The following is an 18,904-nucleotide window of genomic DNA, read 5'->3' on the forward strand; positions in this document are numbered from 1 at the left end:
AGCCCGCCCCTCCCGCAGCCCCGCCCCGTACCTCAAGGCCCGCCCCCCCGCAGCCCGCCCGTACCTGGCGGACAGCAGAGGCAGCACTCGGGCACCTCGATCTTGAGCGCGTAGGGCACCTTCTCCATCACGGGGCGGCTGACCTGCGGGACCCACGGAGCCCCTTCAGGCTGGGGCGGGAGGGCAGCAACCCACCTGCTGTCCACGGGTGGCGGTGGACAAAGGGGCCTGGCCCTGCCACGGACACCCTCTCCGCCCTAGTGTCCTTATTGGCCGAGGGTGGCCCCGGTGCCCTGGCAGAGGCTGTGGATGGTGTCTGGCTGCTGGCGCCGTCACCCCCAGGAAGGCTGCGGTGACCGTCCCCTCGTGGGCAGCCTACAGACACGTTGTCCTGCTGGGCGGACGCCGGCCCCTGGCAGGGTCTCCCACAGCCACCTCCACCAGGCGGCTCCGCGGAGCCCCTGGGTCACTGGCCTGGTCCTCCCCGCTCCCTGCCCTGCCCCCGGCAGGCACCCCCTGCGTCCCCGGTGGCCTCAGAATCGACTGCCCCAAACCTCCTGCTGCCCTAGAGTGCCCCAAATCTACCCAGCGTCCCCATCCTCAGGACCAAGGTGAGCTGAGCGTGCCCACACGGGCGTGCCCACATTTGTGGCAGCCATTACTACAAGGGCCACGACGTGGAAGGACCAAGCGTCCCTTGAGGGGTGAGTGCATGACCCAGCCGTGCCACACACACAGAGAATGGCACTGAGGAAGGAGCAACCGGACACCTGTCACCACACAGATGGGCCTCAGCGAAGAGAGCCGGCCACAAGACATGAACGCTGTTAAGGGACCCCGTGCAGGAGGCCCCGGGAGTGGTGGAGGTCACAGCCACAGAAAGAAAGGTGGTTCTGTTTGACCCAGCTATCCCACTCCTTGGTCTACACCCAAAGGACTTACAATCAGCACACTACAGTGACACAGCCACATCAATGTTATAGCAGCTCAATCCACAACAGCTAAGCTATGGAAGCGACCTAGGAGCCCCTCCATAGATGAATGGATAAAGAAAATGTGGTATATATATTCAATGGAATATTACTCAGCCATGAAGATGAAGGGAATCATGGCATTTGCAGGGAAATGGATGGAGCTGGAGACTATCAAGCTAAGCGAAATAAGCCAGTCCCAAAAAAACCAAAGACCAAATGTTCTCTCTGATAAGTGGATGCTGACTCACAATGGCGAGGGTAGGGGTAGAAGGTCACCGGATTAGACAAAGGGAAGGGAGAGGGATGGGAAGAAAATAAGAATGGTGGTTCCCAGGGGCTTAGGCCCCTTCCCATCGGATATTTACCAAGTGCTCTGAGTGCTTAGGATGCTGCCTCCAGGGAGCCCTCCAGGGTTCCCTCTCCCCAGAGGACCCAGAACATGACACAGACCACAGTTGACACTGCTTCCCGGGGCGGCCCTCTCCAGGCCCGTGGGGGTGCCTCTCCTCCTCCCCGGGGCCCTCCCCGCTGCCCCTGACCCCAGATGCCCAGCACCAGGCTTTACCTTCATATTGGCCACTGCCAACGAGCTCTTCAGCCGGTACTTCCCGTCCTTCTGGGGATACGTGTACAGAAGCACGTCGCTCATCTGGGGAGAGGGGAGGCTATCAGGCTCCTCCTGGTCCCTGTGCCGGGCTTCCGTCTTGGAGGATCCCTGAGCTCTGGGGTGCACAGGCATCCGGCACTCCCCAGGGACCCCGCAGGTGAGCAAGACCATTCTGGGCTGAAACATGAGCCCCTTCCCCACAATCCCACTCCGAGTTAAGACGCTCAAGAGGGAGTGGGCGTAATAGTGCACGCCTGTCATCCCAGAGGCTGAGGCAGGAGGATCCCAAGTTCGAGGCCAGCCTCAGCAACTCAGTGAAGTGACTCAGGGAGACCCTGTCTCTAAACGAAACACAAAATAGGGCTGGGGATGGGGTTCGGTGGTCGAGTGCCCCTGAGTTCAATCCCCAGTGCCCACAATAAAACCCAGGGTGTGGTGTGTCCATGCTACAGACACTGGACACTGCGGAGCAATCCAAGGGAATGCACCACCAAGATGCACAGACAAATCTCAAAATCCCGCTGAGTCAGGGCAGCCGGACACAAGCATGCAGCCTGACCACTTTAGCAGGAAGTCCTGTCCCCTCCCTGGGGGAGAGGGGTTGGTCTGGCTGAAAGGGTGCAGCAGCCTGGGGTCACCAAGACAGGTCAGGGTTCAAGCCACTGGGGTCTGGACGCCTTGCTTTCTGGCTAGGCTCAGGATTTCTCTGCCAAGTGCCATCAGCTGCCTTTGGACCCGGAAGACAGCAGGTGTTAGGGTTGGGTCTTGAATATCTCCTGAGTGCTCCTGTGTGGAAGGCTTGGTCCCCAGCCTGGTGCTATTGAGGGTATGGTGCTTTAAGAGGCGGGGCTTAGCGGGAGGTCTTTAGGTTCTTGGGGGTGTGTTCTTGAGGGGACTGTGGAACCCCACCCCAGACCCCTTCCTCTTCCTCTCTTTGGCCTCCTGGCCCCGGAGACGAGGGGCTTAGCTCTGCCTCGATGCGCTGTCTCACCACAGGCCCCCCAAAACAGCCAATGGGCTGTGAGGTGGGGCTCCCGCAACTGAGCCAAGAGAAACCTTTCTTCTTTTTAAGTTGACCCTCTCGGATGTCTGTTACAGTGATGGAAAGCTGACTAACACAGTAAGTACAGGATCCTGGGGGTCCTGGGAGGGGGGCAGGGGCTGCCCATGTCTCAGTGAGCCACCAAGGTCAACATCACTACTCCACAGGATGTAGATCTTGCCCTGCTCCATTTTGTCCTGTTCTTTGCCACTCGAATGTGGGCACTGGACGATTTCATGGGACTTGAGGGTCCAGGGGCTGGTGTTGGGTGGGGACAGTACTTACCAGAAACAGGTGCCGGGGATGTCTGCTCTTGCCCCTGACTTTCGCCAGTGTCCCTTCCTTGAGAAACTCCTGTGGGGAGGGAGGCAGACCTCAGTCACCTGGCTTGGGCCACTGCTGCCCCAGACAAGGGGCAGGGGACGACCCTGAAGACTCCAGAGGACCAGAAAGCAGCCCCCCGTGGAGGACCCCCAGGCCACCCGAGATGCTCCTGATACACCCGAGCCCTGGTGGCACTGAGGCCTCTCAGGAGCATCTACGTCACTGTCCCAATCCCTGACACCCTGCTGGTGATGGCGTGGTCCAAACCACAACTTCCTCCCTGTTTGCCGCCATGAGGAGTTGACTGGGAATAGAGCCTCTGAGGGTTGCCTTGTTCCGGAGGCTGTGAATGCTAGGGACAGTTTCACAGCATCTCAGATCAGCGGGGTCACTGGAAGCTAGAATCTGCTGAGCCCAATCTTTCATTCCAAAGGCTAAAGACCACATTTCTGAACTATTTTTGAACTGAGCTATAGGTTTTTATTTCCCAGTTGGAGGCTTCCAAGTAAATAAATTCCTTTTTTTTTTTTTTTTTGGTGCCGGGGATTGAACTCAGGGGCACTGGACCCCTGAGCCCCGTCCCCAGCCCTTTTTAGTATTTTATTTAGAGACAGGGTCTCCCTGAGTTGCCAAGGGCCTCACTAAGTGGCTGAGGCTGGCCTCCAACTTGCGATCCTCCTGCCTCGGCCTCCCGTGCCACTGGGTTGACAGGCCTGCGCCCTGGGGCCTGGCAAAGACCGTATTTTTAAGATGCTTTCTTAAGGTTTGCTCTTGAGATGCTTTTCTGCTTTTGCAGCCACTCAGGACTGAAAATACTTGGCGCCCCCTCTTCCCGGAGTGAAGAGACCCCCCAGGACACCCGGAACCAACCCGTGCTGGGGCTGGGGAGCCCGCGCTCCCCGCAGGGCGGCACTCACCCTCCCTGGCTGCAGGAGGTCTCCCTGGCCCCGCACGCTGTGGTCGATGTGGACCAACTTCTGCAGGTTCTCCTGTGGGCGAGGGCAGAGGGTCAGACCCTGGAGGCGCCTGTCCCCTCCGTGAGGGGCGGCACTGCTTCCTTCCAGAGGAGGACGGCCTGGCCCCCGATCCAGCCTCTATAAACGGCAGGGGGGACACTGGGCAGAGCCGGGCCTGCGGGATGCCAAGGCTGGTCCTGCCAGGCTCTGGGCCTGACGCCACCCTCCTGCTGTGTGTGGTGGGGACGGACCCTGTCTGTCTCTGGGCCACAGCTCCCGCTCTCCCAAGGCCGGGCCCGGTCTCTGCAGGCTCACAGCCCAGGGAGTGGCCTTGAGGGACAGTCACCCAGAAAACACCCCCACGGTCATTCCAGCCTCCTTTAGGATGTGGAGAGGCCGCGAGAGGACGGGGGGGACATGCTTCTCTCCTCCCAGAAGGCTCCAGGGGCCTGTGAGTCCCAGCTGTCCTTAACTCTGCGAGACCCCAGGTCACCAGCCGGCCCCTGAACTGAATCCTAAAGCCTGACACGCTCCTCCCTACAGACGTCACACCTCGGGTGACACACGGGAGGACGAGGTGGCTGGCAGCTCAAATGTTAACGCATTCCCAGAGGTCGAGGGTGGGCTCCCGGCTGGACTTGAACAGCCCAGAGAGGTGGACACGCGGGAATCTGCACGCGATGGCTGGTTCCCTCCTGTGAGTCTCTGCCAGGGGCTCAGGAGGCAGACTGGGGGCTGGGGACGGAGCCAGACAGAGCACCCTTGGGAGGTGAGGGGGCCCGGGCTGCCCAGGACCCCGCCCGTCCCCAGACGCCTCAACTGATTGTGCAGAACAAGAGGTGACAGACGGTGGCACTAACACACAGGGACTTCAGAGTAACATGATCAACATGATGGAAAGGGAATTCTAGGGCCAAAGTCAGGTGACGTGCACGGACACGGAGAATTTCACAGAGTCGAACGGCAATGTTTTTAAAGACCCACAAAATCCACAAGAAGGGACACCTTCCACAGGCGTGGCCGAGGAGGGGACCCACAGGGGGAGGACGGATGGGTAGAGATCCAAATGGAAACAGAGAGGTGAAGGGAAAAAGCGTGTGTGTGCGTCACACAGCATCCAAGAGAGTGTCCCCCAAATTAACTAAGGACCAGTGACGGGCAGGTCCCACCGAGAAGCCACCTGAGGCCCCTCAAGACCCACAGAGACGCGCCAGAGTCCAGCTTCCAAAAATCAAAACACAAAGGGCAGATCGTGGTGCCCCAGAGGAGGGACAGGCGACTTCTCGTCCCAGACTATGGAGGCCGGCAGGCGGTGGAGGGGCATCCTCAGAGCACCCAGAGGACAGAGCTGGCCCACCCGGACCTGTGGACCCACCAACAGAGTCTCTGAGAACCGAGGGCAACGGGACGGTGAAGTGGATGGGAGTCGCTGTCGGGGGGACATTTCTGAGAGCAGAGGGGGAAGGCCAGGGTGCTCTGTGTGTGACGACGTGAGTTGGAAACAAGGTGCGAACTCATGACGCGTTTAAGGTGCAAGTGGCTCTGTGTGCAGAAGGTGGTCCCCGCGGGTTCTCGGGGGAGTATGGGTGACCGCCTGGTTCCGCCAACGGAGACGGCTTGAGAAACTGAGGCCCCGTGAGCAATGGCTGCACCTAAGGACCCAATCTTGGTTCTTGGTTTTTTTTAATTTTGGTACCAGGGATTGAACCCAGGGGCACTTCAACCCCTGAGCCCCGTCCCCAGCCCCTTTTTTTTTCGTATTTTATTTAGAGACAGGGTCTCACGGAGCTGCTTAGAACTTTGCTAAATTGCTGAGGCTGGCCTCCAACTTGTGATCCTCCTGCCTCAGCAAAAGTGAGGCCCTGAGCAGCTCCAGGAGACCCTGTCTCTAAATAAAATAGAAAAGGGGCTGGGGACGGGGTCAGTGGCTAAGCGCCCTGGGTTCTATCCCTGGTACCAACAGAAATAAAGGCAGCTTTGGCAAAAGGGGACATGGCGCCCTCTGACACATTTTAAGTGGCTCCCTGGCTGTCAACGGGGACAGACGGGCAGGGCTGGGCTGGAAGCCAGCAGGGACCCGGGGAGTCACAGAAGCAGGCAGGACAGGCCTGGGCTGTGGGAGTGGCAGAGGCCGAGCCGTCGGGAACCCTCAGGCATGGAGCTCAGGCCCGGGGCTGGGCCGTGGAGACCCTCCCATCTGGCCATGCAAGTGTGGGGTGACCTGGTGCAGCTGTGCCCAGCAGCTTGAGGGACGATGACCAGCCTGGACACTCACCCACCCCCGCCTGATGACAGCCCGGGCCGTGGCTATTCCAGTCGCCCCCCCGGGGGGTGTCCAGGGCCAGCGCTTCCTGACCCAGATTTTCTTGGAGGAGCAGAGGGGTGTGGAGAGCCCAGGCCGTCTGCTGCTGAGCCCGAGCCCCTCTGCAGGGAACGTGCTGCGTGCGCAGATGCCCAGCCCCCGGGCAGGGACCCGGCAGACACCAGAGAGGACACGTCTAACCCACCCAAAGTCGGCTCAGTGGGCTTCGGCCTCTGTGCCCAGCCCCTTGTCACCGGCCAGCCCTGAGTGTCTCCCCAGACTCCTGTCCCACCTCAGCCTCCTCAACTCCAGGCCTCTGCCTCCTCTCTCCTGCCTCCGCAGCGGTGCAAATGTCCTGGGGCACGGTGCTCCACATCCACTCCTCTCGCTGAAAGGGCCCGAGCAGCACGGGCTGTGTCCCCTCCCTGAACTCCGCAGCTGTCTCTCTGTCTCTCTGGTGACATTTACTGGGGTTATATGCAACCATACATTTACTGCTCCACTGAGCGGGCCCTTCCTCAAGGGCTGGGGACACGTCTCATCGCGTGTCTGCAGTCCACCCCACGACGGGAGGCCGGCCACATGGGAGGTGGCCCACAAATGCTCCTTCCCCTCCTCCTCTCCTCTCTGCACAACTCACAGCGAGGACGCTCTGTGCATCAGCCGTGGCCCACAAGCCACTGTCACCCCCTTCTGTGCCTGTGGAGGTCACGGGCAGCGGGTCATCTCTAGGACTAGGCCTCAGAATCATTCTTAACTCAGAAGCTGCGGCGTGCCCACCGCGTGGCGCAGCAGGGACTAAGTGGACACAAATCACCGCAGAGACCCTCGAGTGGGACTGGACGGGGGATGGCTCGTCATCCTTGGCAGACACAGCGTCAACCCCTGGTCAAGGAATCGCACCAGGCAGAACCGGAAGTGGACTCATGGCCCACGTAGTCCAGTGACCCAGGGTCTAGAGTCTCAGATGTGGGTGGCCATTTACCTGGGGCACTTACTTATTTAAGAAATGCCTGCACGGCCGGGCGCGGTGGCACACACCTGCCATCCCAGCGGCTCGGGAGGCTGAGGCAGGAGGATCACGAGTTCAGAGGCCAGCCTCAGTCACTTATTAGCAAGGCCCTTAACAACTCAGGGAGACCCAAGGTCTGTACCCCTCGGAGCCTGTCATTCACAAAGCCCCCCAGTTGCTGAGGCAGATGGTCTCAGATCCCCGTCGGGGTTGTAGAAGCTTGGGGCCTCCCTCTTTGTTCAAATGGTGAACCAGAGGCCCAGAGAGGGACCCTCCGTACCTGAGGTCACACAGCAATTGTTGGAGCCAGAACTCAAGGCCCTCTGCAGGGTCCCGCGGGATCAGTGATGGGGTCTCCTGCGTCGGGCAGGGCAGGGTGGGCACCGAGGGAGGGTGGGCAGGCTGGACTTACCCCCTGCTCCATGCTGTCGTTGGCTCGGTCTGTGACTTTGGAGATGAGGCTCAGGGCTCCTGGGGAGGAAGCAGAGTCAGCCCCCGGCCCTTTGGGGAGGGCTGGTCTGGCTGTCCCTGGCCTCACCTCTTCCTGTCCCTCCCCATGATCCCTACTCGTTCTGTATGGGGGGGGGGTGACACCAACCCAGCTCTACCTCCTCTGCCTCGGTGGCCCTGACCACCCTGACCAAGCTGGGCCTTGGTTTCCCGGGTATAAACTGGGACGTTACAGTGGGGACCGTCACCGCCGTTCACACGCAGGGACCGCTGCGCTTTAACCCCTGAGCCACATCCCCGGACACTTTTTATCTTTGATTTTTCGACAGGATCTTGCAAAGTTGCTTAGAGCTTCACTAAAGTGCTGAGGCTGGCCTCCAACTGGAGATCCTCCTGCCTCAGCCTCCCGAGCTGCTGGGATGGCAGGCGGGCGCCACGGCACCTAACCGGGTGAACTTTTTAGACCTGCCCTCCTGTCACTGAGCCGCCATCCCCTCCCCTCTCGTCCTCTCTCTGACTGACATCAGGCCACCCCAGGGAGTCCCCAAGGCTGAGGAGGGGGCTGTGTCCCAGCCCTGGGCACGCGCACAGCGGGGGGAGAACGTGTCCCCTGCCTCCGAGTGGCGGGGACTCACCCTGGGTGTCGTCGTATTCGGCCGAGTCCGGGCGGAGATTGTTTAAGTAATCTGGAGGCAGATCAGAAGAGTCAGGCAGGTGGGGGGACAGTCACTCGTCCACAGTGGTGTCCCCTCCGCTCTCCAGAGTCGGGGGAGCTCCAGAATAGGGGCCCGGGCTGTCCCCCCTCGGCCCATGGCAACACCAGGACAGCCCTCAACACCGTGGCCTGGTCCCCTCTGCCCCTCTAACGGGCCGAGGATTTCTTCAGAGGTCCTAACTGTGACCTTAGGTGGCTGTGACCTCCTTGGTGGCCTGTGGAGTGTCTGGGTCCACGGTGTCACCAAGCCTGCCTGTCATTTACCGCTGTCCCTTTAGCATGTAGCCTGGGGCCCTCAGGACGTAGTAGGTGCTCAGTGCACACTGCCGGAGTCCGCGAGGGATTCCTCTGGGCCCTGGGCCTCACATTTTCCTTACGGTACCTGGAGCGACCCAGAGTGTCCCCTCCACCAGGGCAGGGGCCTTTGTCCCTGCGGGAGCTGGTCACATCAAGGGGCGTGAAGCCCAGGACAGAGGTGCGGGTGTCCCCAGCAGACAGAGCGGGGAAAGGGGACCAATCCCGGGGGCTTGGTAGGAAAGGGGCCGGGGCCTGGGGCTGGGGCCTTCATGGAATGGAGGGGACAGCAGGGGAGCAGGTGCCCAGGGGAACCAGGACTCTGTCGCGGGGTCACCACGGTCTGACCTCCCGGGGGCCCACCTGTGAGCAGCACTTGGTACTGGAAGAGCCGCTGGACCACCCGCAGCAGCCGGTGCTTTGCGCTCTGCCCGCCTCCGTGCTGACCCTGCTGCTCCCGAGGGAAGAGAGAGGCCGTCAGGGACCCTGCCCTGTCACCCCCCGACAGCCGCCCCTTCTGCACCTCCCCAGGGCAAGCGGAGGTGCCCCTGGCCTCGGAACCAGTCCTCCTCCTCCGGGAAGCCCTCCTGGGCCAGCCCAACCCTACTGCCTCCGCTGGGGACCTCAGGCCCATGGTCAGTACCCCTCAGCCGTGAGCCTCTGTGGGAACTGGATCCCGAGTTCCTGGCCAGTGCTTGCCTTTCTCTCTTTTTCGTACTGGACATTAAACCCAGGGGCCCCCTACACGGAACCACGTCCCCAGGTCTTTTGATCTTTTGAGACAGGATCTGGCTAACTTGCCGAGGCTGGCCTCCACCTTGAGATCCTCCTGCCTCAGCCTCCCGAGGGTCCCATTCATGGGCACTAAGCCCCTCGAGGTCCCCCGCCAGCCCTGCGTCTTCACAGCAGGGTCTCTTGGGACCCAGAGGGACCCACCTCAAATTCGCGGACGGCGGCTGCCAGCCGGGGAGAGAGGAGGCAGTTCTCGGCCAGCAGAGCCAGGTACCTGTCGAACTGCAGGATGTGAGCAGCGTGGTGGTCGAACTCCTGCTCCCGGGCCAGGAAGACATCGGCCACCTTCTGCTGGCCCTCCCTGCAGCCAGGGAGGGGGACCCGAGAGTGAGAGCGCAGCCTGCTGAGCGGCAGAGGGTCTGGGGGGGATGTTAGAGTCTCGTCCTTTGTTTTACTTGGGACAAGTGACTTAACACCTCTGTGACTCGACTTCCCCATCCAGCAAAGGGAGACTCTATTTCCCGTGGGGGTGGGTGTTTTATTTCCCTTCCTCCCCCTCAGGGGCCCTTGACCCCTGAGCCCCTCCCCAGGCCCCTTTTTTTTTTTATTTAGAGTCAGGGTCTCACTGAGTTGCTCAGGGCCTCTCCATTGTGGAGGCTGGCCTCCAAGTTGCGATCCTCCTGCCTCGGCCTCCCGAGCAGCTGGGACAATGGGCGTGCACCACCGAGCCCGGCTCCGTGGGGATCTTCTTGCTCTCCCCCTCCCCTGCAGTGAGGGGGTGCGGAGCCCCGAGTCCACTCACCAGTTGGACAGCCTGTCCTCCAGTTCTTCCAGGATGCCTTGGTGGAGATCATGGATGGCTGGGAGCTCACTCAGGCCCCGCCTCAGCTCCTCCCGGGCCAGCGCGTCTCTGCCCTCTTGGTCCATGTCATCCAGGGCCCTCAGGACGGCTCCGTGGAAATCCTGAAACCCCAGAGGGCCCGTTACCCACAGGTGACAGGACTGAGCGCACGGACCCGTGGCAGGTCCCCGCGGCGGCCTCGAGAGCTGGCCGACACAGAGACGGTCACCAGACCGACCCCCTCTGCCGGGCCAGGTCCTTACCTGCGAGACAGGGTCACCAGCACACACCTGGTCTCCCTGAGCTGCTTAGGGCCTCGCCATGGCGGAGGCTGGCCTTCAACTCACGATCCTCCTGCCTCAGCCTCCTGAGCTATTGGGATGACAGGCGGGTGCCAAGGCGCCCGGCTGATCGTGATTTACGCCTAATATCAAATCTGATAAATGGTAAAACTATAAAGAATGGAAGGCTTGTTTCTCACTGGAAAAAAAAAAAATGACGTACTCTCTTTCAACACACGGGCTCCTCACGAGGCCCAAACACACGACCTGAATTGTGGAGCCAAGTGCCCATCAGGAAACCTTGGGGGTCAGAGGTCACGGGGTCCAGGCCCCATCATGAAGGTCACTGAGCTCTGTCGGGGGCAGACTCGCTACCAGGACAGTTCATCCCATGGCCCTTCCTCCAGGAAGCCCTCCTGGATTCCTTCCCTGGGGTGCACCCACAAGAAAACATGCGCCTGTGTCCCCAAGATGGCCCCTCTGAGGCCTCGCCTCCCCACTATCTCAGGGTCCAGAGGGAGTAACAGAGCACCCAGCTCAGCCCCAGGCTGCTGCGGAGCTCACCTGATGACTCAGACTCTTTGCAACCTGTAAGGTGCCGCTCCCACTTATCTGTGGTCTGGGTTACCCCATGGCCACCCGAGCTCTGGAAATATCAAAAAGAAATATCTAGGAAGAGCCAAATCCGACGTTTCCAATGGGATGCGGTTCTGAATCGTACAAAGAAACCTGGCTCCGCTCAGCTTGGGACCAAACTCGTTCCTTGGTTCACCGTATCCACCCAGTATGTGCTACCCTCCTTCTAGCTACTCATTACCATTTCTGTCCTCAGACTCACTGCCACAGGACTGCAGTGCTCATGTCCTAAGGGACCTCATTCTACTTCATCCTGGGCCCACAGACCACAGGTCCTGATGCAGGGGATTGACCTTGACGACAGAATACTGTTCAACATGCTCTATTTAACTGCCAGTTGTCATTGCGGCTGACATGGGTACGTTAGGCTGTCTTGTGGGTGGGTTTCAAAGGGTTGGGTCCTCTCTCCACTTTCAGGCACCCTCTTGCTGTGTGTCCCCTGAGGAGGATCAGGGCCTGCTGTCGCAGTCATTACATTTTGGACAGGACACCTTCAGAACGGGGGCCGTGTCTGTTTTGCTTCCTGCTGGGTCTGAAGTCAGCAGAGCAGGTGACACAGAGAGGGACTCTGTAAGGCTGGTCGCCTGGGGGATCACACGACCTTCATTTAACAGAAAAGGAGAGTGAGTCACCGGGAAGCCAGGCCCAGACTCTGGTCACCTTGATGCCCAGACAGAGGGCACCTCTGGTGGGGGACAGGAGGAGGGAGGGAGACTCGGGAGGACAAAGACAAGACAGACAGCTGCAGTGACATCACCCTCGCTGGCTCCTGTCTGTAATTGATTCTCGCTGAGCCACCTCAGTCAGGACACCCACCACTGAGATGGCCCACTCCAAAAATGAGTAAAATCAGAATTTCCAAGAGCATCGATTCTTTCCCACCCCCCACTATTGGGGATGGAACCCAGGGGCGCTTAACCACGGAGCCACGTCCCCAGCCCTTTTTATTTTTTTGAGACAGGGCCTTGCTAAGCAGTTGAGGCTGGCCTCCAACTTGTGATCCTCCTGCCTCAGCCTCCTGAGATTACAGGCGTGTACAAATGTGCCCGGCCAAACCAGTGACGTCTCTGCTGAGAGTCCCAGTGACTCTGGGATTCTATGTGTCCCAATGCTACATGAGTGTCCTGGGGATGTGACGTCACTTGCCTGGACAATCACTGAAGGGTACTTTGGAACCTTGAACTTTGAACCTGTGAGGTGTGCAAAGAATTCCTAACTGTAGAGTGACTATCTAGCCAAAAAAAAAAAAATAGTAAATTAGGCTTAATATTAAAAGACAAATAGGGATAGATGGCATGGTCGCCCACGCCTGTCATCCCAGTGGCTTGGGAGGCTGAGGCAGGAGGATTGAAAGTTTGAGGTCAGCCTGGGCAATGTTAGCGAGGCCCTAAGCAACTTAGCGAGGTCCTGTCTCAAGATAAAAAAAAAAAAAAAATTCAAAGAAGGGCTGGGGACAGGGCTCAGTACCCTGGGTTTAATCCTCAGTACAAAAAAAAAAAATTATTTTAATGTCATGATGAGGCTCCTGACCAGAGGCTGCGTGGCGCAGGAGCTGGACGGACGCGTGGATTAATGGACTGGACTGGGAACCCACAAAGATGTCTTATGGGAAGTGACTTTTAACACGGCTGCCAAGAAAATTTACTGGGAATAATCTTTTCAACCCATGGCGCTGGGCCAGCGGGCTCCACCCGCCAAAGGATGAAATCAGACTCTGTCTGTTGGCCTTGCCCAGATGAACTCAAAATGGGTCACAGAGTTCAACAAAAAAACATCATCAGCCTCTTGAAGAGAATCCAGCAGTCAGTCTTGGAGATCTAGGGCTGGGCCGAGCTTTCTTAGAAATGGCACCAAAAGCACCAGCCACAAGAGGAACCTTCATGCACTGCATTCCATCAACATGTGAAAATACAAAATCAGAACCCGCCCGTAAGCCCACTGATGCACGAGGCTGAGGCAGGAGGATCGCAAGTTCGAGGCCAGCCTCGACGACTTAGTGAGGCTCTCAGCAACTTAGCCAAACCCTGTCTCACAATAAAAGATGAAAAGGGGCTCGGGATGTGGCTCAGCAGTAAAGTGCCCCTGGGTTTAATGCTCAGCACCAGAACCAACCAACAAGCAAACAAAACCCAGGATAGGATACCCATTCACACTCATTAAGATTTCACTTTTCTTTTATTTTTCATTTATTTATTCCTTTTTTTTTTTTTAGAACCAGGGACTGAACTCAGGGGCACTCGACCCCTGAGCCCCGTCCCCAGCCCTATTTTTGTATTTTATTTAGAGACAGGGTCTCCCTGAGCTGCTTAGCACTCTGCTTTTGCTGAGGCTGGCTTTGAACTCGTGATCCTCCTGCCTCAGCCTCCCAAGTCGCTGGAATGACAGGTGTGAGCTACCACTTGTAATTTTTTAAAAAAACATAGAAAATAAAAGACTGTGGGGAGATAAAAACCAGAAGCTGCATACTCTTACAGTGGAATATGAAGTATGCCATAACTTTGCTTTATTTATTAAGAGTTTTTTTTTTTTTTTAAGAGATGGGGGTCTTGCTATGTTGCCCAGGTTCTAATGCAGTGGCTGTTCCCAGGTGCGATCCCAGCACTGAGACTTAGTGGGGACACCTGACTGGCATCGTGCACTAGAGCCCTGAACCCCTAATGAAGAGCTCCTCCTGCCGTGGCCTACTGGGTGGCGGGGACGCTGAGCACATATCTCTGCACCTGGCTGCAGTCATTTCGGCAGGCAGTGTGGCACGTCTACAAAAGGAGTCACTGTGTGACCCAGCAACTGTCATCCTCGGCACAGGCCAAAGAGAACAGGGAACACATTCCCAGCAGAATCACAGCAGCATCTTCGTAACACTCAAAAGGTGAGATGAACCCAAACATCCATCTAGAGGTAAGCGAATGAGCAAACTGTGGTACGTCCACGCCGTGGACTATTCCTCAGCCTCAAAATGCACCACGTACCGACACCTGCCACAAAACAGATGAACCGCGGAAACATGAACGCAGCTGCAAGAAGCCAACCACACATGACTGCGAATTAATTGCACAACTCATTTACATGAAATGTCCAGAACGGGCAAATGTATACAGATAGAGAGGAGATGGGGAGTTGCAGAGGGGAGCTGGGAATGTATTTTGGGAGTGATGAGAGTGCTCTAAAATTGATCCAGGTGATGACCACACCACACTGCGAACACACTAAAAATCATTTTACCCTACATTTTAAATAGCTGAATTATGTTATCTCAATAGAGCTGTTTTTATTAATGACTTTTTTTTTATATGGTGCTGAGGATCCAACCCAGGGCCTCGCACATGGGAGGCCAGCACTCTGCCACTGAGCCCCAGCCCCAGCCCTTTTTTTTGCAGTTTCTAATAAAGCTCAGCCTGGGCTTCCTCTGTGACCACCCGATGCCACTCCTCGGTAAGTGCCAAGGACAAAAGATCGCGCATGCTCGCTAATAAAGGATTCACACACAACATGCAGGGCAGCCGCAGGATGCTCACCACACCCCGGGGTGCGGATGAACTAGCTGTGGGGTCCCCCGCCAGAGGCTGCTCCCACACCACGGGGCAATCAGGACGGTGGACGCAGGTGAAGCAGCCGGACGTAAAAGGACACGTCCTTCACCACCGGGAGGTCAGGAACAGGTAAGCAGTGTGCACCTGCCATCCCAGAGGCTCGGGAGGCTGAGGCAGGAGGATCGCAAGTTCCAAGCCAGCCTCAGCAATCAGAGGCCCTAAGCAGCTCAGGGAGACCCTGTCTCTAAATAAAATACAGAACAGGGCTGGGGACGGGGCTCAAGGGTGAAGAGCCCCTGGGTTCAGTCCCCAGTCCATGGCGCACCAGGGAGAAGGACGGACTCCAGGTCACAAGGACAGAGGCCTCCAGATCCTGCAGGGGCAGAGCCACGGCCGAAGTCCTAGCAGAGACGAGGGGGGCTGTGGCTGGGGTCCCCAACCTCCCTGGTCCGGGAGGTCCGGCTCTGTCCTGGAGCCTTCCCCAGCCCCTTCTGGTGGCTCCCACCTCGGGGAGGGGGCGGTGTCCTCCGGGAAGGAGGGTCCCTGAAGCCACTTGGCTGCCACTCTGCACAATCTTTCCAAATACCCCCTGGTCCCTCCATCAGAGCCTCCTGGTCCCCAGGGTCATACCCCCCCAGACGCCCCTCCCTCCTCAGGGTGCTGGAGAGCCCTCTGCTCGGTCCCCAGCACTGCACCTCCTAGGCCCAACTGCGCAGGCGGAGGCCTAGGCCTCTCTGGAGCCTCTGTCCCCACAAGCCGGTGCCATGCTCGCCGGCGCCCCCTGGCGTCTTACTGCGTCAGCAAGGCCCCTCCCACAGCCTGTCAATCATCTGCCAGTCAGCTCCAATCCCTCCCCATCACCTCTCGCCGGGACCACCCACCAGTGTCCCCGCAGACAGGCCATGAAGTCCTCGCAGAGTGGCAAAGTCTCTGCCTGCCCTGCCACTGCCTGGCCGTCCCTGTGACAATGCTCCTGCCGGCGGGGTTTCCTTCAGTTCCCAAACGCGCCATTCTCGCCTGGCCCCTGGGCCTTTGCACATGCAGATCCTTCTGCCAGGCGGGAGCCTTGCTCACCTGGTCCCTGGACACCTTTTACTATGGGAGTCCTCTGAACCCCGAAGCCTGGGCTGGGTGCCCTGCTAAGCTCCCCACCCGGTGACAGTATGATCCTGTTCCTGCAGGTCTCCCGCCCTAGGCTCAGCTCCTGGAGGGAGGGACCTCCTCTGCTGTCAGCACCTGGCACGGGGGAGACACTCCGGAGGCATCTGGGGCTGAAGAAATGACGGACCTGTTGAAGGACTGGTCCCACCATCTTTCATTGATCAGCTACGGATGTGGCACCAACTGTATACCTGGCCATGACCTCTGTTGTGAGCTGGATTCGGGGATCCCCTGATGTTCCTCTCTGTGCATTCAATACCATGGGGAGGGCATTTCCGGGACACCTGCTGCCCCCTGAGCCTAGATCTCAGAAGGAACGCAGAAAAGCGGGGCCACCGAGTCAAACTCAGCTTTGATAAGGCGACCCCCAGTTGATCCAGCTTCCTCTGAAACACCAAGTGCCCAATGAGACGGAAGAAGTCATCAGGCGAAGCTTCTGGGAAAGCGTTTTCAAGAAGACTAACTCAGCGAGGAGGCACGAACTTTGGATTTTCCCCCTTTCTCTTTCTTGCTGTCAGGTGGGTGTGATGGTTAGAGCTGCAGCAGCCACTTTGTGTCCAGAAGGAACCCCGGAAACAGATGCAGTGGAAACTGCTCCGGCCCTGGGGGTGGAGCTGCCTAATGGGGCCTGGGTCTCCTGCTTCTGGATTCACTTCACACAAGAGAATAGCATCTAGGTTATTTAGGTTTCTGTCACCAGCAGTCCAACCCGATTCCTAACAGACACAGATTGATTAGAAAAGCCTCCTGCTGTGGATGGTGTTTCCCCAAAGTGATCACAACACTGTCCCCGTCTCAGGGTTTGTTTTGTTTTTTGCAGCGAGAGCTGACACTCCTCCCAGTGAGTGGCAGAGACCGCGTCCCCTCCCCTTGAACCTGGGTGGACCTCTGTGGCTGTCTCAACTAATGGATTAGGTGGAAGTGGAGTACGTGACTCCCAAGGCCCAGATCATAAAAATGCCACGCACTTCCTCCCGGCTCTCTCGGGGGACAATCGCTCTTGGAGCCCAGCCACCAATCGAGAGGAAGCCCAAAGTCTCCCAGGCAGAGACCCCGGGCAGAGGCCGCAGGTAAGGTCCCGCCCAGCAGCCAGCTGAGGTCCTGGGCGAAGTTCAGCGTCACCCACCAGGTGACGGTGACCATTTCCAGAGCCACTGCCTCCAGCTGTCAGACTGGCTTCTGATCAGGCTTCCAGGGTCTTGGCCCAAAGTGGGGACCCCGGGGAGGAGTGTCCCCTTCTGCTGGCCGAGGGGTTTCAGAGGGGGGTCACAGTACCCAGGGCACCCAGGGCCGCAGCTGCCCGGAAGGTCAACACTACTCACTGTCCCTGCGCCCTTCGCCCAGCACCCGGGTACTCCTCAGCCTGGTCCTTGTCACAGTGGCACCATGAACACCCTGAAATGTTCCCAGAAAAAATGGGCAGGATGGCCAACCGATGACGGATAGATAGATGGATGGGCAGGAGGATGGACGGATGGTGGACACATGATGAACGGATGGAAGCCAGGTGCCATGGTGCACGCCTGGCATCCCAGTGGCTGGGGAGGCTGAGGCAGGAGGATGGAAAGTTGGAGGCCAGCCTCAGCCACTCAGCCAGGCCCTGAGCAACTCAGCGAGACCCTGTCTCTAAATAAAATAGAAAAAGGGCTGAGGACGGGGCTCAGGGGTTAAGTACCAGCTGTGGGTTCAACTCCTGGTGCCATTAAAGTCAATAAATTAAATAACTGGTGTCCTTGGTGAGGACTGCGAGTCAGAGGCGGGGACTTCTGTCACTTCTGTGCACGCAGCCTTGAGGTGATAAATACGGCGGCTCCGCATCATTGCCCGCAACCAGCTGACGAGCTGTCCCTGCCCCGAGGAATGAATGAGAGTCACAGGAGAACATGGGCCGGGGACGGCATCCAGGTGGCCCTGGCTCAGTCACCCTGGGGCACTGGGGCCAAGTTACCTGCGAGAGGTCCAGGATGGACGTTCAGAGTGGACCAGAGAAAGAAGAGGAAGATTGAAGGCTGAGCCCGGGGTCGGGGGCAGGGAGCCGGCAGGAGGGGACGGCTGAGCCCACCTGCTCCGTCACCTCCCTCACCCCTCCCCGTGACTCGGCCCCAACTGCAGCCGCCTCCTCAGGGAAGCCCGCCCGGATTCCCCACCGCTGCTGCTCACAGCCCCAGGCTCTGAAGAATCTGTCCCCTTCGCTGACCTGGGAGCTCTGGGGGAGGAGCCCTGGGGGATCTGTCTTTCCACCCCCAGCTCCTCTCCCGCAGCCAGAGCCAAAAAAAAAAAAACAATGAACCAACCAAACAAAACCCCCCAATCCCTCCGCCACGGCCAACACGAGGAACTCAACGGAGCTGAGCGCGAGGGCGGCGCTGCGGCAGCCCCTCTGTGAGCGGAGAAGGCTGGTCCTGCCCACGTCTGAGCGGCCCCCAAATCTGGCTTCCTTTCCTCTGCGTGTCCAAAGGGTGCCCTCACCATTAGCCCAGGGCATTGCTGTCCCCAGAGCTGGGGTGACAGAGCTGGGTTCCCTGAGCCATGCAGACACATCACCTTGTCCACGAGGACCTAAATATGGGTCACACACAGGGGACGGGGCTGTGGCTACCGGCACTGCGCGTGCGCGGCCTGCACGAGGCCCTGGGCTCCCTGCGCAGCTCAGCAGAACCGCAGACACGGGGACCGGGGCGCCCTCCCCTGTCGCACAGCCACCATCCCTGGAAATGGCCCCTCTGCCTGTCGTACCCCGGCCCTGTCCACGGGCGATCGGTTCGCGACCATCGAGATGACCAACTCACCCGTCGTAGGTGCTGCAGCGCCTGCACGTACCTGCGGGGACAGAGGGCGGGGCCGGTTATCGGGTGTCCCGGGGGTGGGGGACAGTCCAGCAGGGCGGCTGCGCACTCACGCTTTCTCCGAAGCCAGCAGTTCCTGGGCGACGACGAGGGCTCGCGACTGTCCTTCCCCCTGCGGAGGAGACCGAGGGTCAGGGGGACAGGCGGCGGCGGGGCTGGCAGAAGGGAAGGGGACAGGGGCTGGCAGGTGACCGGGCCTCG

At 58.9% G+C, this 18,904-nt stretch overlaps 1 protein-coding gene across 1 annotated transcript in view; it reads right to left on the reverse strand.

Annotated features, from left to right (window-relative positions):
* The window catches only part of Fgd5 (FYVE, RhoGEF and PH domain containing 5), a 60,901-nt gene that overhangs the window by 11,151 nt on the left and 30,846 nt on the right, over positions 1-18,904 (reverse strand). The window contains exons 4-14 of the mRNA XM_048786966.1: positions 18,757-18,815; positions 18,647-18,677; positions 10,211-10,371; positions 9,613-9,769; positions 9,040-9,127; positions 8,303-8,353; positions 7,630-7,688; positions 3,865-3,936; positions 2,909-2,977; positions 1,540-1,623; positions 65-143 (exon numbers count right to left, since the gene is read on the reverse strand). Coding sequence (XP_048642923.1) covers positions 65-143; positions 1,540-1,623; positions 2,909-2,977; positions 3,865-3,936; positions 7,630-7,688; positions 8,303-8,353; positions 9,040-9,127; positions 9,613-9,769; positions 10,211-10,371; positions 18,647-18,677; positions 18,757-18,815 — 910 coding nt within the window. The remainder of the gene's footprint in view (positions 1-64; positions 144-1,539; positions 1,624-2,908; positions 2,978-3,864; positions 3,937-7,629; positions 7,689-8,302; positions 8,354-9,039; positions 9,128-9,612; positions 9,770-10,210; positions 10,372-18,646; positions 18,678-18,756; positions 18,816-18,904) is intronic.

Source organism: Marmota marmota, unplaced genomic scaffold (genome assembly GCF_001458135.2).
Source record: "Marmota marmota marmota unplaced genomic scaffold, marMar, whole genome shotgun sequence".
Lineage (NCBI taxonomy): Eukaryota > Metazoa > Chordata > Mammalia > Rodentia > Sciuridae > Marmota > Marmota marmota.